Below are 25,385 nucleotides of genomic sequence, written 5' to 3'. Positions count from 1 at the left end.
TAATCTTATACAATTTTAAGCTAAAGATATATAAGGATCAAGTTGGATTGTGAAAAGAATACTAGGTTATAAACAGTTACCCTATCTCTAGTAGTTGTAGCCTTGCAGGGATTCATGCATGGAGATCGAATATCCTTCTAAACGTCCACGAGCCAGTGACTTCTCCAAAATTTCGGAGAACATTCTATCATCAAATTGAAATAATAATAATTTGGTTCTGGATGTAGTACTCGCATATCTGAATGACGAAACTGAATGGGGGAAAGAATCAATCTTTTCCAGTTCTGGTTGGCTTAAATCAGTAGTTGATAAGCAGAAACGGAAGAAAGAAAGTGGCCTCGTTAACGTTAACTCCAATTGATACTTACTACACCACTACAACACCATCGCAAGAAAACACCAAAAATATTTGGTTAATCACACATCTGCTATATGCAGACGCAAAGGTCACGCCAAATTAAACATGAAACAATTGACGTTCATCCATAAATTGTTTCGGGCTCTGCTGAATACCTTCCAAATAAATTCATCTAATTTTCCAAGGCATTCTCTTCCATTTATTCGGAGCATGTACGAATATTTTGAAAGATATTGATGGTCAAAATTTTTCATAAATTTGACGGAAGCATGTTCGAAGCATCACGTTCTCATGACTGGAGGGAGTACTTTGGACAAACTAATCCATTAAAAAATTCAAAATACATATGTATGTAAAGACTTGTCCTAGGCTCCTCGCTGTGATATATCCATACATACGTAATTTACATACAACGGAAAATGTGAAATCACATGTATATGTGACTATAGGATCTATCTCAGTCGTTGATTTTTCCCAGTCCATCCGTTGATTTCTCTTCTCCAACCATTGATTCACCTCACCCACCCCATGTACTCTCACCTACTTGTAATTTTTTTCACTTATCCATGATCAATCTCACCATTGATTCAAAAATGAAGGTTATGATAACATGTGTGGTTTACATGTAAAAAATCCATGTTCGGCTGGCTACTGGTACATGGCAATGAATCAGAAACAAAACGCCGGATCAGAAGACACGGGAACCATTGCGATCTCGATGCTCTAATCCTTTCGGAAGGCGACAAGCCTACAACTACCAGCAACCTTTGATAGCCTTGGACCTGGTCTTCATCTCCTTCTCAAACTTGCTTCTTGAGCAACGGCAGCTTCTTCCCGGCGACGGTCGGCCGTGGAGCAGCCTCATCCTGCTGTGACAGGGGGCGCAGATCGGTCAGTGGTGACGGCGGAAGAAGAACCGTGGACGCAGCAGCGCCGCGGGCGTCGGCGGGCGCCGCGTCGTGCAGCCTGATGTCGCTCGGGGCGACGCGCGCGGTGCGTGGGAGCTTGCCGTCGATATAGCTGTAGGTGACGTGGAGGTAGCCGTCGTCGTCCGCGGCGGAGTCGACGACCGCGCGGAGCTAGAACACGATGGGCTGCCCCGTGCGCGCCGTGGCGACCTGCGTGCGCACGCGCACTTGCGCTCCCTTTCCGATGCACTTGATCGTGATGACCTCCGCAGGCTCCGCCGGCGCGGCGACGTGGCGCGAGCGGGGGCTGGAAGAGGGCGGGCTTGTAGTTGTAGGCGCAGGCCTGGGACGCGGCAGCGGCGCCGGCGCAGCGAGCACGTAGTACGGTGGCGGCGGTGAGGGTTTCTTGGCGACGACTCCTCCTGTCGGCGCGAGGCCCGCCCTCCGCCTGCAGATCTCGAGGCCCTCGCGGCGCAGCCTGCGCTTGGTGGCGGACGGCACCGTCATGGTGGGCATGGCGGCCGTCCGGGGATCCGGCCGGAAGAGCAGAAGGGGTGATTAGGGCTCAGGGACACACTTACGAAGCTAACAGAAGAGGAGGACGGCCGGAGTGGGTTGGGTTGTGAACACTGGACGTCAGAAGGGGCGGGGCGAAGTTTATAGCCGACCTCTCCAATGCAAGTCAGCGTCGGTGTCTGACCGTGACCTCGGACTCGGCCACTCGGGATATTCGGAAACGTGTTTTCTATTCCTTTTTTTTTAGACGACTCGGATTCAGATTTCAGAAGCGTGGCCGGCGCTTTCGGACTCCCGATAATCAGCACAAAACGAAGGTTAATTTGCGCGGAGACTGCTACATGGCCCAACAATCAGAGCAAACCTGTTTCGCACGATCCGGCTGGTAGCTATATTGATCTGTGGATTGAGTCATGAATTTGCCTGCCCAACTCGAGCAACTTGCAACCACAAATCGACTTGGTGACTTTTTAAGTTTATAGGTAAATATAAACACTGGTATTTGCATTTTCCATGAGACTTCCAATAATTTGCTAGGTAGCTACAAATTTGTGGATCTTTGTCATAACACATGACAATCATTAAGATAATACTTGGACGGCGGAAGAGCAAAATAAGCCACTGAAGATACGTGTGTATGTGTGTGTGTGTCACACTAATATCATTTTCATCCAGGCTATGGTCCATCAAAGTAAGAAATTAACCTTTTCCACATGTGGAATGATCTTCATTTGCAGCCTCCTTCGATCTCTACACGTGGAAAAATATGAACCACTGAAGAACTTAGCAACTTAGTACATAAACAGTGGTAAGATGTACAATTAAGCAAATAGGCTTCAAGGGGTTTCAGAATGATTATTACAACATTCAATTCTACAGGTTTTACTTTATTTCTTCCAGGTTAGCATTCATCTCAAGAGGGTAAAAATTGCAAGTCATCTATCTTGCACAATATTTTTTTCAAAAATGTGATTGTCCAGAACAAATACTTCCATCACTAGTATCGCGGACACACAGAATTTTGCAGCTGGGCCGCATCAGCCGCAAACGATGATTTTGCTGGGCAGATTCACGATCTCATAGAAGAACTGACTAGCCCTGCCTGCAACCTGACTCTATTCTCATGAGACATGCTCGATGGATCCCAGCGAGAGGTACGGTAGGCGGTAGCCAACTGTAACGCTAACTGGACTTGTAGTAACCGAAAATTTATTTCCTAGCAAGTATGATTCTTCCGCTACATCATAATAGTAAAGCTTATTTGTATTTTTGATTGCTTTTTCTAAAACTAGTCTCAACTTCTATGATTTCAGTTTGCTTTGATTTCCTAACCTAATCCCCCCTCTCTTGTGTGCCACCGCCACTCCTGCCGCCATTTCCATACCAACCATGTGTCCATGCCACTCCACCCCCACCATACAATCGCCATTGCCGTCCTCCACCTCTGACACTGGGCTACCACCGGATCCATGATCAACTGTTATTACCCTATCGCTAGACTTCCTCTATATATGTTGGGAGCTCCCAAACCAAAGCCCTAACCTTGCTACAGCTACAGAATACGCCTCCGGCCTCCCGCCATTACAGTAAGCAATGGTGCACAGATCAACGGCTAGCCAAGCTAGTGCCGGCTCCGCTTGCACCTCGCGATCTGCAGGCTCCTCTGTTGTTCGGCGCCCCGGAGGGACGCCGCCGATCCTACAGCCTCTCTTTTGCTCGGACGCGCAGGGGCCGGCACGGGGGTCGAGGTGGCGCCGCTCGACGCCGAAGGGTTGGTGGCTGCGGCCGGCGTGGTCATGACGATCTCGTCCCTCGTAATGCGCACGGTGGCCGAGGGGTCGTGGGGCGGGAACTCGCCGTCGAAGACGACATCGAAGTAGCTCTCCCCGTCCTCCTCCACTGCGGAGACCACCTCGGCGCCGAGCGTGATGACGACGTGCTGCCCCGCGAGCGTGGGCGTCACGGGCGTGCGGACGAGCACCCGGTCGCCGACCGCCACGGCTGCAGCGCTTCCGCCGGCCGCGGCGGACGGAGCGCTAGCAGGCTTCGGCGGCGGATCACGGACCGCCCGGCCGGATGCTGGCGGAGCGGTGGCGCGGCGCTTGCCGACGGACGAGGCGGAGTTGGAGGAGTCTGGAACCGGCGGCGCCGGGCGGATTACGCGCACCTGGTCGCGGCCGCCTTGTGTGGTGGCCTGGCGCTTGCCGGACGGCGGTGCGGTCCGGTGGACGCACCCCGGTCCACGGGCGCCGCTACCGCCGTCGCCTCCCGCGGGAGGAGGACGGATCACGGGCGCCGGCGCCGCGGCCTGCGAGGCCCTGGCGGCGGCGGCGACCTGCTTCAGCCTGCGCATGGTGGCGGACGGGATCGTCATGGTCCGCATGGTGGCTGGCTGGCAGCGAGGGCGAGCAGAAACGTTTCGGGCTTTCGGCGCTGGACGCTAGCTAACACACTGCTGACTACAGACACTGCCGCGCGCTCCCTCGCTTACTTATAGCCGGTATGGTATGGTGATTAAGCAGTGGAGTAATTTGGCGGATGGAAGCTGGAGGGCAGTAAATTAAATGCCCTCAGGCACTCTAACAGTACACGGCACTCTTAAAATATCAGGCATTTTATTCCTCGCAAAAGAAACAAATTCAGTTCAGAGAGGTTTTCCAAAATTTAAAACAAGTCAGTCGACTACCTTGTGCCTTCCATGAGAGAGAGAGAGAGAGAACCTGTGCCTCTGATGAAACCATTCTTCCATTCTCTTGTTAAGTTTCTATGAGAAATTTAGTTGCCAACCAGCACTTTCTATAACCAAAGAGCTACTTGCAGCATGTACAGCAGTATCAAATGCACACCAACAAATTGGGACCTATAATAGAAATAAATCCTATATTTTAGTCATCTGAAATGATGGAAAATTTTAGGTAACGCGCGTCAATAAGTTCCTTAAGGTTTAAAGAAGGAGCTGGGTCCGAGTTGAACTCTTAGGATTACAAGTTGCAAAACATCCTAGAAATAGAATGAGACTTTGGGAGGCGACTTGCATGGTGGTGGATGAAGCGGCAAGGTGGGGCGCTGCTGGTGCGCGAGGCGAACAACAAAATTGAATAAGGCCTAAGGAACTTGCTAAATTACACCACTCTTAATGGACAGTAGAGAAAGCATACAAGAAGTGGCATCGATACTGAAAACGGTTACTACCACACATACCTGGCGCGACACTGGCACTGTCGCGTAGCGGACTTAACGTCTCTTCCGGCTTCACCAGCCCACTAAGAGCGTCTCCAAGAGCTCCCCTGAATTTTCCTCCCTAAACCATGATTCTAGGGGCAGCCTAAAAATATCCGGGATGTAAAAATATGTTGTCCTCCAACAGTACGTCCCTATTTTTTCCATAAAACGTTTGAAAAGTGATTTCCAACCATAAAAAACGGATCTGCTGCCGTGGACGAGTTGCTTGCGTGCAGCTCATCGTGAAACCAGCGTCGGCTGCCGTGCCTTCGTCGTTTTCCTCCATTTAGATCGCAGCTTCCCAGGAAGTCACCGTAATTTGATTTTGTATTCACTATCTGCAGCATGAGCAAGCATCGAGAATCCCTGTTGGACTTAGCAATTGAGTCATCTTCCTCTGATGATGATGATGACTTCTTAATTGGCGCATCAGAAATCATGTATACGCATTATCAGTCTTGCAATAAGCCGAAACATGGTGGTTCGGTCCTGGGCATAAAGTTGTTCGTCGTAAAAGAGAAGTAGGGCACTGGAAACTATTCGAAGATTACTTCTCCGATGATCCAACGTACGGTGCCGAGTTTTTTAGAAGAAGGTTTGTAATTAGTCAATTTATTATATTTTCCTCGTCATGTACGAGGTTACATAGCATTGACGAATTATTCTCATACGTGCAGGTTTAGAATGAGTCGACCTCTGTTCTTGCGCATAATGCGTGCGGTAGAAGATCATGATGATTACTTCGAGCAAAAAAAAAATGCGGCTAATAAACTCGGATTAAGTTGCCTCCAGAAGGTAACTGCTGCATTCCGTATGCTATGTAATGGAGTAGCAGCGGATAGCATAGATGAGTACGTTTGTATTGGAGAAAGTACAGCTATCGAGAGTATGAGAAGGCTTGTCATAGCGGTTGTTGAAATTTTTGAAGCTGAGTATTTGAGAGCACCTAAGCAGAATGACACGACTCCTTACTAGCCATTGCAGAGGAAAGAGGATTCCCGGGCATGCTAGGTTCTATCGATTGTATGCATTGGAAGTGGAAAAACTGTCCTACAGCATGGCACGGTATGTACTCTGGTCACATGCGTGTGCCAACAATAATATTAGAAGCTGTTGCGTCTAAGAATCTCTGGATTTAGCATGCTTTTTTTTGGTTTACCTGGATCGCACAATGATATTAACATTCTCCAGCGGTCTCCACTATTTGCAAAGTTATGCGAAGGTGAAGCACCCGAAGTTAATTTTTCAATTAATGGCCACGATTACAAAATGGGATATTACCTTACCGATGGCATATATCCATCTTGGGCAACATTTGTGAAGACCATAGGACAACCACAGGGGAATAAGCAAAAGTATTTTGCTAAAGCACAGGAAGTAGTACGCAAGAATGTAGAACGAGCCTTCGGAGTTCTACAAGCTCGTTTCGCACTAATTCGGGGTCAAGCACGTTTATGGGATGTAGAGACATTGGGATATATCATGAAAGCTTGTATCATCGTGCACAATATGATTATAGAAGACGAGGGTGAAGTGGACGCAGATGAACGCTTCGACGATGAAGAAGAAAATGTACGAGCATCCCATCATCGTACCCCTGATCTTCTAGAATTTATCAAGACACGGAAAGAAATTAGGGACAACGAAAGTCATCATCAGCTGCAGGAAGACCTAGTGGAGCACCTATGGCAACATAAGCCACATAAATATTGATATTCTCATTTGGTCCATGTAATAAAGTGATAGTACCTCTGCTTATTGGATTTAATTGATTATGGTTCATGTAATACAGAAACAAATATGAGTGCAAACTGATCTAAAAGATAAGATTTATTCCTTGGTACTGCTATGCCTTGGTACTGCAGAAGCAAAAATGAGTACTCAAGTAAGATTTATCCCTCGCCGAGTAGTTATATCGGAACGAAGGCTCTCGTAATAACGTTGCTACTGAACAGTCATGCCACTGGTGTCCATTGTCATGATTCTTTCTTCTTCTATCATTCTCTTCAAGCTCGCCCGGTCTTGCTCACTTGCAGCCCTCACTTGCTCTAATCGAAGCTTCTCTATTTCAATTTCTAATGCTTTGTTAAACCTTTCCTCCTTCTTCGCTTCTTTCTTTGCATCGGCCTTCTTCTTCTTTTCCCACATTTGATCTAATGCTTCAATGCATGCATCACCCCCACCTCGACGTAAAAGTTGTTTAGCCTTCTTCCTACCCATTGGCCGCTTAGGTGCATCACCTTCTGGAGTTGCAATATCATTGTTACTAGCATTGGGCAAATCATCATTTTCGTTTCCAGTTAAATCCAATATAGAATCATCAGGAGCCTTGTTTTTCTTTTGAGAACATTTAATTTTTGCCATTTGACTCATCTTCTGATGCCACTTTGGTTCATGGCGTAAAATATTCCAGCAGTGCAAGAGCTGAAAAGACTTCTTTTCTTTATCTTCTTCCTTTTATAAGACGCATGCATCCATAAGCTGCATAGTTAAAGTTACCCCTGGTTATTCATAGTTACTTAATAACATTGATCAATACAGAAACTTCACAACACATACCTTGTTTTCAAAAGTCTTCCCACTTTGATTTCTGCCCTCAATAGCAGTAAAACATCCACAAAACTTATTGACAGACTCTTGAATAGTGCTCCAACGATGAGATAGAGAATTTGAGCTACGAGAATTTGAGCTACGATGTACTATGATTTCCTTCTCCAAATGGTAGAAATTATGAACCCTAGTCCAAAAAGCACTTTTTTTCTGATTTGTGCCTGGAATTGCATCAGTACTTGTGCCCAACCAAGCCCTGGCAAGTACTACATCTTCAGACTCACAAAAAGAACAAATTCTTGTTTCTTGCTTTCTTGCTTCCTTGGGTGCTGGGAGTTGTGTAAAAGGGTGTGTCCTGCTGCTCCTCAGGAGGGCTACCTAAACCATTCCACTCCTGTCCATTGTTGCCCGGAGTCTCATTCAACAAGCTCATAAACGTGCTGTCTCCAGCCATTCTCACAAGTGCCTACAAAAATTATGCTTCTTACTGTCAGTACACAATACAACGATATAAGTTTTATAGAGCAGTATGCGTATAAGTCTTTTACATCACTAACAGGAAAGTTTCAGTTTTGTAAGATGCAGCAGATCACTTTTGTATGATGCAGCACTATAAACCTTTTCATACAACCTATATCCACTTAATCAAAACAAAAGGGGAAATAGCAAAAAGCTCAACCACTAGTATCTGAGGCGCGTACTGTATGTCTTGTTCAGGAGCAAGGATCAGGACAGCAGCGGAGTATATATTGAATTCAAAACGCACTAGCAGAAGGAATATATTGAAGAATCAACTCAGAGTCTAATAAAAAAAATCTCTAGAATGTCAATTTGTAACACAAAGCAGGTGGTGTAAAGGCTTTCTTTGACAGCCTTGGGTTCCTTTGACATACTAATGTTCGGCCATGCCCGTATCTATCTGCCTATAACTTACAGGCTGCTACTAGATGAGTGTAGCAGTAGTACTACATGGATTTGCTGGTCAACAACTACTGCTCCGTAGATGGGTGTAGCGTCACCTACTACTGACCTGACTAACAGAGCGGGAGACGGAGCGTGGGGATCTGCTGGTCGGCGACTCTTGGCACCATAGCAACCCGATTCAACAGTGACGAATCTTGGCACCAAGGCGACGACGAGGAAGAAGATGGAGCAGGAGATGATCACCACAGGCAGCAGCAGCCGGCCAGCCGCGTCCTCATCAGGCCCCTACATGCGGCGGGCGACGGCGGCCCGTACCCTAGCCTGCTAGGTCTTGCCAGCACAAGGTCTCGGGGAATCGAGTGCATCCGTCCGAGTATGGAGCGGCGGAGGAGCCGAGGAGGTTGTGGCAGCAGAGCCGAGGATGGAGCGGCGGGAGACAGATGCAGCACGGGAGGGGCGATGTGAAGGCGACGCCAGCGGAGGGAGAGACGGCAAACCTGCGGAGGTGCGCGCCAACAAAAAAAACAACCACGAAATGTTGGCGCCACGGCGCGAGGACGGAAACGGGGGGCGTATTTTTTCCCTGATTCTGTCTACGATTGAGGGAGGTTTAGGTGGGGCATAAAAATAGGGAGCTGTTTACGGGAGTTGTTGGAGAACGTTTTTTGGATAATTCCCCTTAATTTTGATTTAGGGAGATGTTTTGGGGAGCTCTTGGAGATGCTCTAAGCATCCTTTGCCACCAGACGAGTAGTCTCACCACCCTGTCCACGACGCGCCGATGTCGTCTTGCTCCCCTACCATCCATGGCTTTTCTCCTTCCAACCCAGAATCTTCTGCAACCACCCAACCTTTCACATTTTAGCCATCTTTCAACCTTGATACCGACCCTAGCCTAGTAAAGGACCGAACACTGTCCTCGCTGGGCTACTCCTGACTCCACAGCCATCCTTGCATTCGATGGGCCGGATTGGGCCCCGTTCGAGGAAGCGCGCCTGGGCCAAGCCTAATCAATCCACAACCGCTTCCTCGCGCGCGCGCGGCGGTTGCCCCGCTAACTTTTCCCTCTTTCGCCAACATACCGAGATCAAGAACTGATTGGCAGCCATGGAGTACTCCGCTGATCAAGAACGAGGGATGCAAGAGCATCACCACCAAGGTCACCGGAGGAGCGCCGGAGCTGGAGCACCTAACGGTTCTCCCTCCTCCGCGACGTGCAATCCGATCAGGAGCGCTTGCGGCACGCTCCGATCCCTGACGCCGTCCTGCTTCAGCCGCGGCCCGCCGCTTCCGCCGTCGCCGCCGGCGAGGGTGCACCAAGTCTGGCCTGGGAGAAATGTAAGCCTGGTCGTCTCTGTAGAGCCATCTATCTGTGCTACCTCTCCCTGCACTGGGGAACTGAAATTCAGGGGCCACTGCCCAGTCAGGTGTACTATGCAACTGCAGTCAGTGCCTTGTAGATAGATGGCAAATGTTCAGTTCACATCCAGAACTGGATTATTGTATGCCCAATTTGACAAGCAACTGAAATTTCAGGTGTTTTTCTTGGATGGCCGCGTGATCTGCTGCCCCGACCCGCGGGGCCTGATCCTGTCAGCCATGGCGCTTCTCCTTTCAGAATGGATTTTCTTGGCCCGCGTCATCGATTCGTCGTCGGCGCACCGGATCCTCATCCCTGCGTCCTCCCTGATCCTATTGGCAGCCGTCAGTACATACGACCACAACCTCGTCGCACAGTTCATGAATCTTAATTAACACATGATATGGATTATTACAGTCATCACATACTAAGAGTCTAAGACCAGCAATGCAATGCTTGTTCATAGGCGACTGCTAGTTTGCTACTGGCTGCGACAAGCGATCCCGGAATCATACCAAGAAACCAGGCATCACCGTCGTCTGAAGAAGATGGGACAAGCGCTGCCAGGTTCGTCGTCGTCAACGGTGTCGAGGTCAGGCTGAAGTTCTGCAAGACCTGCAAGATCCACCGCCCGCCAAGAAGCTCCCACTGCGCCGTCTGCGACAACTGCGTCGACAAGTTTGATCACCACTGCCCCTGGATAAGCCAGTGCATAGGACTGGTATGATCGATAGCTTATCACAACGCTTGCAAAATCTTCAGATCAAACGGGAAGAAAGTAATGTCTGGTGTTTAAAAATCCTCTGCTTCTGCAGAGAAACTACAGGTTCTACATGCTGTTGCTGTGCTCGGCGTTGGCGTTCTACACGTTCATGTTCGCGTTCACAGTGAGAGCAATTAGAATCAAGATGGAAATTACCAATGCAGGAGTCTTCAGTTTGGTCAGAACTTTGCCTGAACCATTCGTTCTTGCGGCACTCAGCTTCATGTCAATCTGTGCCCTTGGGTGCCTTCTAGCCTTCCATGCATTCCTCGTAGCCAAGAACACGGTACACAATCTATAACTTTTCAGTAATAATGTTACATTCTGCATAATGTCGCCATGCATTCAGAACAAACGATTATTGCTCATATCTATGGTTCAACGCTGAATCCATTTAGAGAAGTAATTAGTCAGAACCAGATACAGCTCTGAAGGTCATTTTTCTTCTTATTTTCCTATGGTTGCTAAAATCATATTGATTTGACATTTTGACCTACTAGCACTATTTTTTTTCCTTTCACAAGTAAGGTAGCCAGTGAGTTGCCCTTAATTTTGTGGTTATGCAGACAAGCCATGAGATGGAAAAAGGAAGGTATCACAGCTCGCCCAATCCTTACGACAAGGGAGCGCTGGCGAACATCAGGGAGAGCCTGTTGGAGAAGCTGCCGCCTCCTAGAGTTGATTTCAGAGCCGCGGCCGAGCCAACCTGGGGTCCGGCCGGCGGCGAGAGCGAGGGCGACCTCCCCACTCCTTCAGATGACGCCGGCGGGCAAGCAATGCGGGATGCAAGGTGCTAACGAGTAATTACGTGGACTATCACCAGTTCAACACCCTGTAGAAAAGTGGTAGAAAGGTTGTAATTGTGCTAGTTTGGGACACGTCGACGACGAACCAAGGATCTTTTCATGGTAAAAAGACCTATAAGTGGTTGTTTCTTGACGGCATTTTTAACTAAATTTTCTCCTCTGCTCCTAAGCACCTGCCAATTTCGCCGAAACGACGGGACGATGTGACCTGACAGCTTCAGAGCTCTATCCTATATGCAGGAAGCAACACAGGCGCTTATCAAGAGAAGAACCTGAAAGCTTGCACTGAGAAAGGTGCCAGTGGTAGTACACACACGTGTAGCATCGTCGCCAGATAAAACCACTGCTTGATCTCAAATCAACTCACGGCTGGCCCTGCTGGCCGAGCTCCCCTCCCCTCTCGCCTGGCACTGCCTGCCAGTGCCAGCGCCAGAGCCAGAGCTCACATCGATCACGTCGACCGGCGGCGCGTAGCGAGCGCCTCCTCATCTCATCTCATCAAAAGAATACAGGCGGCTCTCGATCGCGTTCCGGCCGGCATGTCGGCTTCCTGCAGGCAGGGCATCAGCCATCTGGGGCGCGGCATCGATCGACCAGCCAGCCAGCCAGCCATGGCAGGCGAATCTGAACGTCCCCCGCCTCCGCCTCGAGCAGCCTACCGCCCAATCGCCGGCCTCCGCCTCCCCCCGTCTTGTCACCTTCGTTCCTTATCCATCCACTTGCGGGCAATGGGCATGGCTTGCTTGCTGCGCTTTTGTTTGGTTACTGTCTGCGCGTACAGCTTGCTGATATGTGTATTCCTAGCTATACAATCGTACGCTCGCTGGAAAGAGCTGGAGGACCCTTCATGCAAATGGAAAATGCACATGTGTGTATGATATGATGGGCTTGGTCAGATGGAGCAATGCGTCCACTGCTACTTCTAGTGTGGAGTAGGTGGCTAGAGTATTGTTCATCTTCACTTCTTCAGGAAAGGCGAGATGTGGTTTAGGCACAAGCACAATAAGGTGTGCTGTTGCTGCTTGGAATATATCATGGACTCATGGTGTAGAATGAAAGGAATAGAGAAAAAGTATAGATCCATTATCATCTCTAATTATGTGAAAATTTGTATGATCGATCCATGGGGAAAACCATTGCCATGCAAACCGTTCCAAAGTGGATTTTCCACTTGCCCTTGTGACTTATCTTGGCCATTCATGAGATTTGTTCTTCAAAGAGTATGTAGTAGGGATCACGTATTACTGAGAGAATCAGTCATTGGATGGATATCACCTAAGAACAAAGATGGCGAGATAAGTGGTCATGCGGCCAACAGGTGGATGCGAAGCTACCTTTCCCCGTTTGGAACAAGAACTCAACCATTTCTTGTGAAAATATATCCTTCAAAATTCGACAAATCCTCCTCCAATGATGTTGGCATCTATCAAACCTTGTGGGCGTACAAGTACCATGTCGTAAGCATGCCATGCCAAAACGCAGCAAGGCGTTCAAAGCGACGGCGACCGGAGGCGAAACCACCCGTGGGTCTGCCGGTCGGTGCGCGGCCACCGCAGCCTTGTCCCCGTGCGCCGTGCTCCACGGCGGGACCTGTCGCCTCGCCTGTGACAAATATACGTGCCGGCCAGCGCCGAGCGCCCGCGCTGCCAGTTGCCACCCCCAGAGCAGCAGCAACTAGCCAACGCGCACCACCCTCTATCTCCCTCTCTGTTCTATAGCCACCGAGCATAGGCATAGCGTGTGCGAGGCCCATGGCCGGAGTCCGGGAAGAAGAGTTCGACGAGGGAGACGTGTGGGACGTGCTGCAGGGCGACCACCATCAGGTCGGCAGCACGGAGGCAGCGGCGGCGGCGGCGTTCGTGGTGACTTCTCCAAGGAATAGGAGGGCCCGCAGCGGCAAGGACAAGAAGCCCGCTGTGGCCAAGAGCGACGGTATGGTTATGAGCAGGCCGAGGCCGTCGGCGCCGGTGGCCATCCCGGCCGGCAGCGGCTCTTCGAGGCTCGGCGGCGGCGGCGAGGAGGACGAGGAGGACGGAGGGGAGATGCTGCCGCCGCACGAGTGGCTGGCGAGGAAGATGGGGCGGATGGGCGTGGCGTCGCCGCCGGACCAGGCGTGCAGGGGGCGAAGCAAGAGCCGGGAGCTCACCAAGATCAGGGACGCCCTGCTCCCCAAGACCGCCTTCTCAGAGCAGTAGCTCAAGCTCAAGCTAGGAGAAGAAGCAGATGCTGGCATGCACCCTGCACACGAGCAAATATTAACAATGCACATGCTCATTGCTCAAAGCTAGCTAGCTAGCTACAAGAAGATATGTGCACTCCCGTTTAAATTCTTAGCTTATCGACATGCATGCTCAATCATTAGCTAGTTTATAATAAGAGGAAGGTTCTTTTTTGGGCAGTATCAAGTAGTATGTAGTATTGTAGTTAAGGTTGTGAGGTTGCCTTAAGTAGGAGCAGAAATGTCATCAAGTATGTTTTAATGTTTAATTACGTTGTTGCAAGGGTCTGAAGATCATGCATTGGGATTTGATGCAGCATGCATGCATCTTGGCCGGCGATGTGCCTGCTAGCTAGCTCGAGCTGCTGTCGCTCTGGTCCCATGAATGTAAACACATAGTAGGACGTGTTCTACGGCCTAGTTTGTACTACTTTGTAGGCTGCATGCCATGCATTGCAGCCCACTGGCACAGTGAGCCACATGCCTTGTCTGATCTGCATTCTTTATGATCTGATCTTATCTGGTCCTGGCATTGCTGGCTCCTGCTCTTATTCTTTTTGTTTGGTTTTTTGCAAGCTTTTTTTTCAGATAATAGAAACCGTTCTTGCATGTGCATCTCTGAATTCAGTTAGCCTTTACATAGCTGATGCTGATGTTCGATGAGAAAAAAAAAAGACTTGAAGAGAGCAGCATATATGATTTATGCAAGGGGTGATTACTAGTGCCATTTCGGTAATGATGCAAGGGGTATTTTGGATTCCCATTTCCTCTCCCTCTCCCTCTCTATGCGATACGGCAGGAACTCGAGGGGCTTGCCGTAAAAGCCCCGAAAGAGAGGCCCCGGATAAATTGAGGCGACACGCCACCCCTACCAAACCCTACCGCGAGTTCGCTCCCCTCCTCTTCCCTGCTGCTTCCGCCGATCGACTTGCCCGCTCGATTCCGTGAACCCCTCGGCCCGATCGGCTCTTCCGATCGCCGCCCCCGGCGCGCGCTTCGATCGGTGAGCCCCTCGATCGCTTTCCCCCAAAAGAGCCGCCGGAATTCGGGAGGATTCGACGGGTTTCTATTGTGTTCGTCAGTTCAGTCTCTTGACGCTTTCTCGATCGATTTGATCTTTGACCAGGTTGCTGGCGTTTGTGGATGGCCAAGACTTGCTTCAAGATGGAGCATGAACTAGGTTTGTTTGATTGCCCCCCTCTTCTCTCGCGCGCTGTTAATTTGTTGCTCTGTGGTCAGGGCTTTCGACTGTGGTAGATTGGTTTGAACTTGCAGATGGTGCTAGGTTTGGTTGAAATTGTCGGTGGTTTAGTAGGTTGGTTTGAATTTATACGATGGTAGTAGGTTGGATTGAGCTTATCGATGGTAGCTGATTGGATTGACCTTATTGATGTTAGGAGATTGGATTAACATGGTGTAGTAAATTGGATTGAATTCATTGATTGTTTTGAGCTTAGAGGCGTGGCTTCTCTATCAAGAGGCATCTATATAATTGCTGAGAGGTGGTTTTGTTGGTGCCGCTGTTCCATGTGATTGGAGTTCACCGAATGATAACCTTTTTGGTATTGAAAGGAGTTTGTTCGGTGGATCGTTTCTTAGGTTAAGTTACTTGTGGTAATATGGAGATGTTTGAAAATTTAGCAATGCTCTGTTTCATGTTCAATAATTCTGCATTATGGGATTGGGAGTAGAATTATACTCCTGCTGTATCAAAGATGCTGATCTTTTAATGATTAGGTCCGTAGGTCCATGCATGATGTTCGCAGTAATTCAGTTTTAATCTTGACCAGTTAGTGACAGACAACTGTACAAGTATTGTATAAATTTAGTCAAGCGGTGCTGACCACGGTTATTTGCACCCTTTTTATGCAATGTCTTCCAATGCTCCTCCCCCCTATTGTAACTCTTGATTAATATTACAGAGAAGAGGCAGTCTGAATCTGCCAAGATCAGGGATAAGTACCCAGACAGAATTCCCGTAAGACATGTTCATCAATTTGTCTAAGCATTTTTTTCTGCACGCATGCTCCCTTGATTGCTTATCTCGTGTTCGATGATTCAGGTGATTGTTGAGAAAGCTGGCAAGACTGATGTCCCAGAGATCGATAAAAAGAAGTAAGTTTATCTCGTTATGTACTACATTTTGTTGAGAGCTGTCTACTGCCTTGTTATGTTATTTGCTTAGCTTCACATCTCCTTATGCTCAAACATACTCAGCAGCAATCAGAGCATATTCGGATGAACTACCATTATGTATTTTCCCATGTTTTGATTGCTTCCTAAACATTACTGTACATGCTAATACCTTTTGCTTCTGCAGGTACCTTGTCCCCGCTGATCTCACTGTTGGCCAATTTATCTATGTGGTGAGGAAGAGGATCAAGCTGAGCCCGGAGAAGGCCATCTTTGTCTTTGTTAAGAACACTTTGCCACCCACTGGTATATATTGAACAAACGTTGCTGTTAACTCACCATTGCCCATATTCCATCTACACGCTAGGTTTGCCTTGTTTTCCTTACTTTGCTGCTATTTTGATTCAGCCTCTTTGATGTCTGCGATCTACGAGGAGAACAAAGATGAGGACGGCTTCCTCTACATGACTTACAGTGGCGAGAACACCTTCGGCTCTGCCTAAGCAACCGCTCCCGCCACTGTAAATAAACAAGAGTGGTCAGGCTGCAGCTGCCGTCGTAAACATGGTGTACATACACGTCGTCTCTAGTATGCTGCCGGATTGCTTCATGGCTTAATGCGTCCTTAGGTTTTAAGTGTTTTTGGATTGTATAAGGTTGGAATGGCCCGTGGTAGTCCAATACTATTTGCTTCTGGATTGAAACATTTGCTATTCCACTATTTCTGCACTTGCCTTGGGGCTCGTCTGTGACTGGCGTTATCTGTGTTCATTATATTCGTTTTAAAATGCAACTGCTTGGTTCAACCGAAAGATTCCCATTGCTCTATCCGGTTAATGACAAGGTTAGCCTGCCGTATTGTTTTTGGCTGGGTAAGTGGATGCAAGGCCTGATTATTTAAAATACAGAGTCTTGTAGAATACAATATGTTGGGCGTGAGCTCTATGTTGTGTTGCGATTGTACACTGCAACAGTTCATATTCTTGTTTTTCTTGGCTATTTCAGTCGAGGAAACGTAAGCCCGTGTGTTCCAAGGATGGATTCCGGGTTCCAATCGTATGAATTCTGCATGATTGGTGAAGCTGTTGGGTCATGGGTGTGCAGCGTCATGAATGCTCGTGTAGAGAAATGGAGTGTTTTGTTATTTGCATAATTACACTTTTGGTGAGCACGCGGCAGGCTCTAATGATGCCGCAATCCGTAATCATGGGTCGTCCTCGCGGGATGAAGCGTATCGGTCAGAAGAAGTCACATGTCTGATGGGCCACTTCAGACGCTTGGAACAGCCTCTTCACCGGCTAGAACTCGATTCATATGAATATATTAGTGCAATGTGATTTTTTTTAATAATAGACTGACGGGAATACTGTAAAATGTTTTTTTAAAAAACAAAAAACTTATTTACCATCAAACTTTTCACGGTGAATTTCGTGGCACTAGCATCGCATGCATTGTCGATGTAGCTGCAAACTTAGATACCATACGGAGTGATCAACGCTACAGAGCGTAACAAACAACAATCTTGAATAGACTTGTACTGTGACTATAGTTAGCAGTACTGCTTATCTGGAACGAATGACACGTTAATAAATCTGTCAAAACACATCAAGCGAGCTGTCACGTGTCGTGGTGCGGCAGCTGTACTAGATGATGAACTGACATGGATAAATGCAGGTTTGCCGCAGGGCTGGGGCCTGGGGGGGGACCCACCATCGTCTCTCGTCTTAATTAACAACGGCCATGGGCGCGCACGGCTGTTCATGCCATCTCCTATCTCTTTCGAGCAACAGTGGTAGGCCAGGCTTGGCCCCAGCAGCCAGCAGGATCTCCTGCGCCGAACCCCATGGCAGTGCGAGACGACGACCGGCGGCGAGCCGGCGAGGTTGCGGGAGGGAGGGCGCGCAGAGATGGAGCGCGCGAGCGGCAGAGAAGATCCTGGGGTGCGACCGTGCGAGGAGCGAGGAGAGGGGAGGGTGTGCAGACAGGACGGGGCCCTGGCCTCGTGCAACGCTGCAGCAACGTCTATGACCCGTCGCCAAGGCCGATGCAGCAACGCCACTCTGTCTCAGAGAGTCAGAGTATTCTACCGGGCTATCCGTGGCCTCTTGCTGTGTGTTTTTTACTGGCTGCTCGCCTGCTCCCAACCTTGCCGTCCCGTGCCTCCCCAGCTGTTACCGTGACAGCGTTTAGTATTGCCTTGCGTCGCTGTATGCTACCGGTAGTACTATGTTACTGCCGCTGGCATAAAATCATCAACGGGTGTCGCAGCATAGCCAAGAAACCTGCTAAAAACGTGGAGATTTTAAATCATCAGCTAACGCGTTTAGCGGTAGAGCTACCACTACGATATTTAACGGGCTATAGCCGGCATTTAACGGATTATAATCAGTTTTAGCAGATTAAATACCATAGCAACTGCTCTCCTTAGTAGCTATAGCCTACTATAGCAGCAGCTATAGCTAGCTATTCAAAACCTTGAAAATCATTGCCACTACACATACGTGGCTCCATTTCTGAACTGCAGGTATAAGTGTGTTTAGTCCTTGAGCATCAGCGTCTCCAATATCATCCTCTTTGCGTCTGAAAGCACAATAGATGATCCCGAATGGCCGAATCCTACCCCTGCTGATGGCCTCAGATCATCATCACCTCCGGCCTGTCGGTGAGCTCGTGACGCCCTTAAATCGGGTAGCTGCCTGCTGCGGCCGCGAGAGGATCCATCCATCGATCGGCACGGCGCCGCGCCAGCGCCACCATCCCATCATCACGCACACCGCCATGCATGAACACCCACGCACGGACGGAGTGGTCCGGGCCGGGGCAGAGAGAGAAACAGCAGCGTCCCCGTCACAGGTGACCCTCGCTTCTTCTTCTTTTTTTGTTCGGTAACTGGCCGGCGAGCGGGCCCGCCGCCGCAGCAGCCAGGCCCAAATCTGTAGCGCCAGCTGGACGGAGGAGGATTCCAAGGCGGGAAAAAGAACGCGAAAGAAAAAGGAGAGGAAAGGCAAAGCGATGTGAATGTGATCCGATTCCGAACGAAGAAATCCAACCGTCGTCTCCCATCCCCATTAAAGGAGGTCCGAGATCCTCCCATGGAGCAAAGAAAGAAAATGGGGGTAGCAATAGCTAGCATGGCGTCAGAATCAGATCGAGCTCACAGCGCGAGTGTGTCCTGCTGCTATGCATGCCACCGGCCTCAACCCAAAGAAGGGGATGAAGCGAGATTCTCGTACGTACCAAAAAGGAAAAGGCAAAGGCAACGGCCCAAAGAGCCAGGGTTTCCCGTTTCTTTTCTTCACGGTCTTTGCATGACCCAACTTGTACATACACTCCCTTGTTAGGCGTCTTAATCCTAGAGCAATGCCTAATGCATTAATCTGCGCTGATAGACTATAGTTTCGGGGCCATCGAGGCTTCTGTATCCGGCCGTAGATGACACATCACACATCTTTGGTCGCAGCATTGCTAGTTAATCTCTTCAACTGCGGAGGACATCACTAAACATTATTTTTACAGCAAATCTATGGAGGGCCTTAATCCGAAAGTGAAAAAGAGGAGAGAGAAGTAGAAAAGGCGAAAGGAGCAAGCAGTCGGCTGCTGACCAGAATCAAGCAGGGGAATGAAAACGAGGATGCAGCGGCATGAATAAAGCGAAGACGTGGGCCACAGAATCCGGCCCAGCCCGGCCCGGACCCACCCCTTAAAAAAGCTGGATTTGTCGTACTACCCCTTCTCTCAGCAGTCAGCACACCCACGTTGAACCTAGAACTTTACGACTCTCTTTTTCTTACTACTGATGACGTGGCACTTTCGTGTTTACCCGCCTCTGTATCAATCCGTTGCATGCCCCTTCTTTTACAGTTTTACTTCCACCGTTAGTTCATGAAAGTGACCGTGCTTGGCCTTGGACCGCAACTGCATCCGCTTATCAAGTCAATCCAGGGTAAATCCGAGTGCACATATGGTCCAATATTTTCGCGTGTAAAAACGGTGTTTGTTCAAGCCTTAGCTTCATGGTATAAGAAAATGGAATATTACTGGATCACATCAGTAATTTGACGAATGACGCCATGTGTCCTTCATATGTCACCCTGTTTTGTTAAAAAAAATGCAAACTTACGCGAGAGGGAGAGGCAAATTCCATTATTTTATTTGAAAAACCAAAAACTCCATTAAATCTTGTAGCGAAATATACCCATGGGCCTGCTGAGCCAGCAATTAATTTGCCACTTCTTGACCCAGCCCGGCCCAGCCACCTCTCTCCCCTTCCCTTCTTCTCACCCCACCCCCACCACCACCAACGGTTGCACGGTTCCCCACTCCACTCCACACCACACCGCACCAGACGCTGAGCTCCTCTGCCGAGCTCAGAACCCGAGAAGAACCGCGAGAATCCCAAGTGCCCGGCCAACAACTCCCGCCCGCAGCCCCCCCCCCCCCCGCCCGAGCAGGCAATGCCCGTCCAGGATCCCTCCTCCTCGCCCTCCACCGCGGCCGGCGGCGGCGGCGCGCGGCCCAAGCGCACGTCGTCGGCGCCGATCCGCCCCGCCGACTACGCGCACAGCCCCGCGCACCACTGCGTCGCGCTGCGGGACGCCGCGGGGCTGCAGGCCATCCTCGCGGGCCTCCCGCCGCTCGCGCACCCGTCCCGCGTCCTCACCGCCGCCGACGCCGCCCGGGAGGCCCGCCTCGCGTCCTCCGTCGCTGCGGCGCTCGACCGGCGCGACGTCCCCGGCGGGGACACCGCGCTCCACCTCGCGGTCCGGCTCCGGCTCCCCTCCATGGCCTCCGCGCTCGCCGCCGCGGGGGCGGACCCCACCCTGCAGAACCACGCCGGGTGGACCCCGCTCCAGGAGGCGCTCTGCCTCGGGTGCAGGGACATCGCGGCCTGCCTCCTCCGCGCGCACCGCCTCGCCGCCTGGGCCAAGCTCCGCCGCCGGGCGCCCGCGCTCTCCGCCGCGCTTCGCCGGGTCCAGGACTTCTACCTCGAGGTGGACTTCCACTTCGAGAGCTCCGTCGTGCCGCTGCTCTCGCGCGCCGCGCCCTCCGACACCTACCGCATTTGGAAGCGCGGCGCGGACCTGCGCGCGGACACCACGCTTGCCGGCTTCGACGGCCTCCGCATCCGCCGCGCCGACCACTCCTTCCTATTCTTCGGCGAGGAGGCCAACGCGGGCGGCCGCCGCCTGCCCCCGGGCTCGCTGCTCGTGCTCCACCGAGGCCGGCGCGAGGTGCACGACGCGTTCGCCGCGGCCGCGGCAGCGGGCGATGAGGACGCCGCCACCTCCGACGCGGCCGCCTACCGGCCGGGGCTCAACATCTCCTCCGCGAGGCTCGTGCCGAGGACCACCTGGCTGCGGAAGGAGAAGACGGAGAACGTCGGCGAGTGGAAGGCGCGGGTGTTCGACGTCCACAACGTCGTCTTCTCCTTCCGCACCCTTAAGGCCGCGAGTGCCGGGCGCAAGGATTTCACCTTCGAGCTGGCCGGAGACGAGGACGGCGGCGGCGACGACGATGAGTTCTTGCCGCTAGAGATCCGGGACGACGACGAAGACGGCGACTTCCTGGTCGCCGACATCCCTCCGCCGCCGGCGCGGCGCAGCTGCTACGTGCCCGGGCGGCGCAGCGTGGCGGGTCCGCCCTCGCACTTGGGCACCCCGCAGAGGCGGAGGAATAGCGTGGACGTGCCGCGGCGGCTGCCGGCGTGCGCGTCTGTAGGGCGCGGCGAGGACGGCCTCTTTGGCCGGCACTCAGGGACGACAACGACGGGGGGTGCCAAGTGGAAGGAGGAGGAGACGGTGAAGACGCTGCGGCCGTCGGTGTGGCTCACGGAGGACTTCCCGCTGAGCGTCGACGAGTTCCTGCCGCTGCTGGACATCCTGGCCAGCCGCGTGCGCGCCGTGCGCCGGCTCCGCGAGCTTCTCACCACCAAGTTCCCACCAGGGACGTTCCCCGTGAAGGTAACAGCACTAATTCTGCTCTCCTGCTCACTCAAGAACACAAAATTGCTTGTATTTTTGGTTCTTATTTCCAATGGCTGCCCGATTCTGCAAATAATTTCGAATGCTTTGGTAGTTTAACAAAGTATTGCGATCAGTTCGTGTTGCAGTAAATTGGCAATGCATCAGCACAATTGATGTCCTAATAACTCAACTGAACAAGGCAAAGCCCTGGATGTACAATCTGCTATTTGCTCCACATCTGGTTGCTGAATTTTTGTCCAGAGAGTTTTAGGCCTAGTGGTTCTTCAATGCTATGATTGGGACAGTTCAGCTGTCACAGTAGCAATGACATAGGAAGTCGATGCAGAACTGGTGGTGGTGTACTGGCGTGCAACCTGTGGAGAGTAATCCCCAGGGAAAGAAAAAAAGGTCAAAAATGTGGAGACTTGAGAGTTTCAACGGTTCTTCACTGTTTAGTATATTGCTGAATAGTACAAATTCGACCTGAGTAAATATGAGACAAGCATTTAGGGCACAAATTTAAGGGAATTTACTCAGCGCAGGTACTCACCTGCATACTAGAAGACAAGGAAAGAAGCAGCCGTCCTTCTAGGGGATTTCTAAGAAAAATGAAAGCTTGATAGTAATAACTAAACCTGGCGTGTTGGAAAGTAGTAGAGCTGGTTTGGTATACAGCATGGAGCACTTATGAAAGTCCACTCCATCATGTTTCACACAAGTGGTTTTCACTTGAAGTGCAGACACCACCACTTTGCTAAAACATAGCAACCTGTCTGCACCTTTAGCTGTTTCTTAGCATAGTAAATTGTATCATCATGCTCTGAAGGCTGTGTGCATCATCTGCTATTCTTGGAAGGATTATCTTGTTCATAGATCATCTGTACTCCCAGATGCAATGCAGCTGTGGGGTAATACAATATCTGCGCATTGAGCTGATTGATTGGTTTTGTGGTCCATGCAGGTTGCGATCCCTGTTGTGCCGACGGTGAGGGTGGTCATCACATTCACCAAGTTTGTACCCCTCATCGAGCCGGAGGAGTTCTTCACGCCGATGTCGAGCCCCAGTCTCTTGGCGAGCCCAGGGCCAGGAAGCATCATGGCCAAGCCCGACACCCACAAGAGCTCCTACCTGAAGTGGAGCTCGAAGAGCTCAAGATCCAAGCCCGCGAACCTGTCGCAGGTCACTGACAACGCCGACCCTTTCACGGTGCCGAGCGACTACACCTGGGTGAACAGCCTCGGGTCCAAGAACCATGACAAGAAGTCGTCCAAGTCCAAGAAGGGCAAGTCTAAGGAAACCTAGAGATTGAGATCGATCTAGTGGTATTGTGTAAGTGAAATCTATGCACAAACCATTGCCCAGAATCTGTAATTACCAAGCATCTGGGACGTGCCTCGCCACTAGGGCGGTTTAGCTGCCAGAGACAGGGGTTAGAGTGTGTCAAACTAGGCCTGCCATTTTCTTCTCTCTTCACCGGTTTCTCTCTTTCACTGATTGTCCAGCAATGTGTTGTAAAACTTGGCACTACCAAAATGCAAGACTTCCATTGCTAGTTCTGGCACATACACTGTCAGTTGTATCTCCCTCCCTGGTTTCTGCAAAAGGTTTGTGGATGGAAGAACACAAGGCGCCCATATGGTACTGGAACAGTTCTGAAGACGAAATCTGAACTGTCTGCGCTCTGAAGTGCATGCTCATTTTGTGTTTGCTTGAGATGGATGATTCTTATTCCCTTGTGCATCTGAAAGTACAAAGCATGTGGTACTATGAGATATTTGACCATGAAAGCGAGGAGGTGGATGGAACGGAATGGTGTATTTTGCTGGGATCGATGACTCGATTGTTCCTTTTTCTTGTGCGGGCAGGCCTACGATGCATGATGGCTGTGGCCACTGCTGCGCCTGCTAAAGATGTCTGCAAGCAGATGCAATCCCTGTGTTTCGTGTCCGCGCTTTCCACGGCAGAATCATCGGGCCTACCTGCCGTAGGCTTTACCGGGCATGCCTGCTCTCCACAGACATTCCTCCCAGAGTCCCTCTCACAAATCAGAATCGGAGAGGGACTCCGGCACCTGGAACATCTGCTGGCATATGCCAGCCAGAGCTCTTGCCATGGAGTTTCGGTGAATTTTGAGCATTTCATCTTGTTCTTATTCCAGATGTCAGTGGGAAATGCTGATCCTTTCTCGTGAAACGAAGGTGGTCCACCCGTAATGAAAAGGACAAACAAGACACATTTGTATCGTTTCAGTTATTGTTTTTTGTTTTTTCAAGAGGAAGTTTTTGTTAGTGAAACAAAGAACAATCGTGGTATGCGGTCCTTTAGAAATGAACAGAAACTGATACTCTGTGAGTTCAGGTTTACATCTCACTTTTCACCCCCGGTGTGAGTACAAAGGAAATCGATGGATTTGTGAACGTAACCAAGGTTAGGTGACATGATCATTTCATAAGAGAGCAGCATGGGAAACCATGCATCAGGATTCTGGAGTCTTGTGATTACTGTTGTCATTTATGAACAAGTAAAGTGATCAACTAATGTCTCTCATCAGTACGTCACTCCACTCCCAAAGCGGAGACATCTAGTCTAGTACTAGGTCATCCACGCACCAGAGGACTACCAGTCCACCACGGTCAACTAGACAAATCTTTGTATTCGTTCACCGAAAATCAAAAGAAAAAAAAAACTAGACAGATCTTTCACGCAAAAGGTGGAAAAGCATGAGAACACGGCCAGGATCGGTTCCCCCTTTGGACCTCCGGGTAAGCAGAAAAGAAGATGCAGGCAAGGGCGAACGGGTGATGATGTGATGCTCCGGCCGGCCCTTCACTTGACGTGATCTTGGTGTGGCCTCCGGCCTGCGGGTATGTTTGCATCGGCCGGATTAAAGTATACTCCCATCCGATAGGATGTTTGATATCCGTTAATATAGATTAATTATAAAACTAATTGTATAATTAAAGTCTAATTCATAAGGTGAAGCCTAATTATTAGCACATATTTACTGTAGCATAACATGATCAAATTATGAACTAATTAGATTTAATGGATTCTTCTCATGAATTAGCTTCCATTTATGCAATTAATTTTATAATTAAACTATATTTACTAGTTTTAACTGGTGTCCAAATATTCGATGTGACAGGGATTAAATTTTAGTCCCCCTCGTCTAGGGTCCGTTTGATTCGGATGACTGAACTTTAGTCCCTTCACATCGGATGTTGATACCAATTAGAAGTATTAAATATAGCCTAATTACAAAACCAATTGCACGATGAATGGAGGCTAATTCGCGAGATAAATCTATTAAAACTAATTAATCCATCATTAGCATATATTTACTATAGCGTAGCATGGTCAAATCATGAACTAAGTTTAATGGATTCATCTTACGAATTAGCCTCCATCTATGCAATTAATTTTATAATTAGTCTATAGTTAATACTTCTAATTACTGTTCAAATATTTGATAAGATAGGAACTAAAATTTAGCCGGGTGACCAAACAGGCAGTTGCTCGGTTTTTTCACGGGAGATTTCTGCGTGGCGCGCGAGAGATTTGTCTTTGTTGCAACTTGCAAGGGTCAAAAGGCGATCGATGCTAAGCGCCCAAGGAGACGATCAGAGATGAAGGCAGGCGCTAGGACTGGGACAGCTGCTCCAG

The 25,385-nt window shown here is 49.9% G+C and overlaps 5 protein-coding genes and 1 long non-coding RNA gene across 6 annotated transcripts; 5 read left to right on the top strand and 1 right to left on the bottom strand.

Annotated features, from left to right (window-relative positions):
* The first annotated feature begins 6,144 nt into the window (after nucleotides 1-6,144).
* LOC112881231 lies at nucleotides 6,145-6,717 on the top strand. Its single transcript, XM_025945910.1, has one exon. It carries the CDS (start codon nucleotides 6,145-6,147, stop codon nucleotides 6,715-6,717), a length of 573 nt encoding a protein of 190 aa, XP_025801695.1.
* Nucleotides 6,718-6,730: 13 nt separating this feature from the next.
* LOC112882778 lies at nucleotides 6,731-9,106 on the bottom strand. Its single transcript, XR_003226708.1, has 3 exons — nucleotides 8,585-9,106; nucleotides 7,564-8,020; nucleotides 6,731-7,485 (listed from the first exon to the last, which is right to left on the bottom strand). It is a non-coding gene; the product is annotated as an uncharacterized LOC112882778 (long non-coding RNA).
* A 479-nt stretch (nucleotides 9,107-9,585) lies between these two features.
* LOC112881230 (probable protein S-acyltransferase 5) lies at nucleotides 9,586-11,398 on the top strand. The gene is made up of 5 exons (XM_025945909.1): nucleotides 9,586-9,816; nucleotides 10,015-10,182; nucleotides 10,305-10,559; nucleotides 10,654-10,725; nucleotides 11,168-11,398. The coding sequence occupies exons 1-5, from the start codon at nucleotides 9,586-9,588 to the stop codon at nucleotides 11,396-11,398; spliced, it is 957 nt and encodes a 318-aa protein (XP_025801694.1).
* Nucleotides 11,399-13,158: 1,760 nt separating this feature from the next.
* LOC112881229 lies at nucleotides 13,159-13,602 on the top strand. The gene has a single exon (XM_025945908.1). It carries the CDS (start codon nucleotides 13,159-13,161, stop codon nucleotides 13,600-13,602), a length of 444 nt encoding a protein of 147 aa, XP_025801693.1.
* Nucleotides 13,603-14,468: 866 nt separating this feature from the next.
* On the top strand, nucleotides 14,469-16,570 carry LOC112883358 (autophagy-related protein 8A). Its single transcript, XM_025948646.1, has 6 exons — nucleotides 14,469-14,628; nucleotides 14,752-14,805; nucleotides 15,548-15,603; nucleotides 15,688-15,740; nucleotides 15,946-16,064; nucleotides 16,167-16,570. Exons 2-6 carry the CDS (start codon nucleotides 14,769-14,771, stop codon nucleotides 16,259-16,261), a joined length of 360 nt encoding a protein of 119 aa, XP_025804431.1. The 5' UTR covers nucleotides 14,469-14,628; nucleotides 14,752-14,768; the 3' UTR covers nucleotides 16,262-16,570.
* Nucleotides 16,571-20,191: 3,621 nt separating this feature from the next.
* Nucleotides 20,192-23,287, top strand: LOC112882185 (ankyrin repeat domain-containing protein 13B-like). The gene is made up of 2 exons (XM_025947180.1): nucleotides 20,192-21,718; nucleotides 22,683-23,287. Exons 1-2 carry the CDS (start codon nucleotides 20,213-20,215, stop codon nucleotides 23,022-23,024), a joined length of 1,848 nt encoding a protein of 615 aa, XP_025802965.1. The 5' UTR covers nucleotides 20,192-20,212; the 3' UTR covers nucleotides 23,025-23,287.
* Nucleotides 23,288-25,385: the final 2,098 nt, after the last annotated feature.

Source organism: Panicum hallii, chromosome 2 (genome assembly GCF_002211085.1).
Source record: "Panicum hallii strain FIL2 chromosome 2, PHallii_v3.1, whole genome shotgun sequence".
Lineage (NCBI taxonomy): Eukaryota > Viridiplantae > Streptophyta > Magnoliopsida > Poales > Poaceae > Panicum > Panicum hallii.
This window is presented reverse-complemented; position numbering and strand designations above follow the sequence as displayed.

Bases quoted from the DNA above. Each gene is read 5' to 3' on its own strand.
- LOC112881231 (XM_025945910.1), top strand. From the start codon at position 6,145: ATGCTTTTTTTTGGTTTACCTGGATCGCACAATGATATTAACATTCTC.
- LOC112881230 (XM_025945909.1), top strand. From the start codon at position 9,586: ATGGAGTACTCCGCTGATCAAGAACGAGGGATGCAAGAGCATCACCAC. The intron at 10,560-10,653 runs GTATGATCGATA...CTGCTTCTGCAG, and splicing joins TAAGCCAGTGCATAGGACTG to AGAAACTACAGGTTCTACAT. The intron at 10,726-11,167 runs GTGAGAGCAATT...GTGGTTATGCAG, and splicing joins CGTTCATGTTCGCGTTCACA to ACAAGCCATGAGATGGAAAA.
- LOC112881229 (XM_025945908.1), top strand. From the start codon at position 13,159: ATGGCCGGAGTCCGGGAAGAAGAGTTCGACGAGGGAGACGTGTGGGAC.
- LOC112883358 (XM_025948646.1), top strand. From the start codon at position 14,769: ATGGCCAAGACTTGCTTCAAGATGGAGCATGAACTAG. The intron at 14,806-15,547 runs GTTTGTTTGATT...TTAATATTACAG, and splicing joins CAAGATGGAGCATGAACTAG to AGAAGAGGCAGTCTGAATCT. The intron at 15,741-15,945 runs GTAAGTTTATCT...TTGCTTCTGCAG, and splicing joins CCAGAGATCGATAAAAAGAA to GTACCTTGTCCCCGCTGATC.
- LOC112882185 (XM_025947180.1), top strand. From the start codon at position 20,213: ATGCCCGTCCAGGATCCCTCCTCCTCGCCCTCCACCGCGGCCGGCGGC. The intron at 21,719-22,682 runs GTAACAGCACTA...TGGTCCATGCAG, and splicing joins CAGGGACGTTCCCCGTGAAG to GTTGCGATCCCTGTTGTGCC.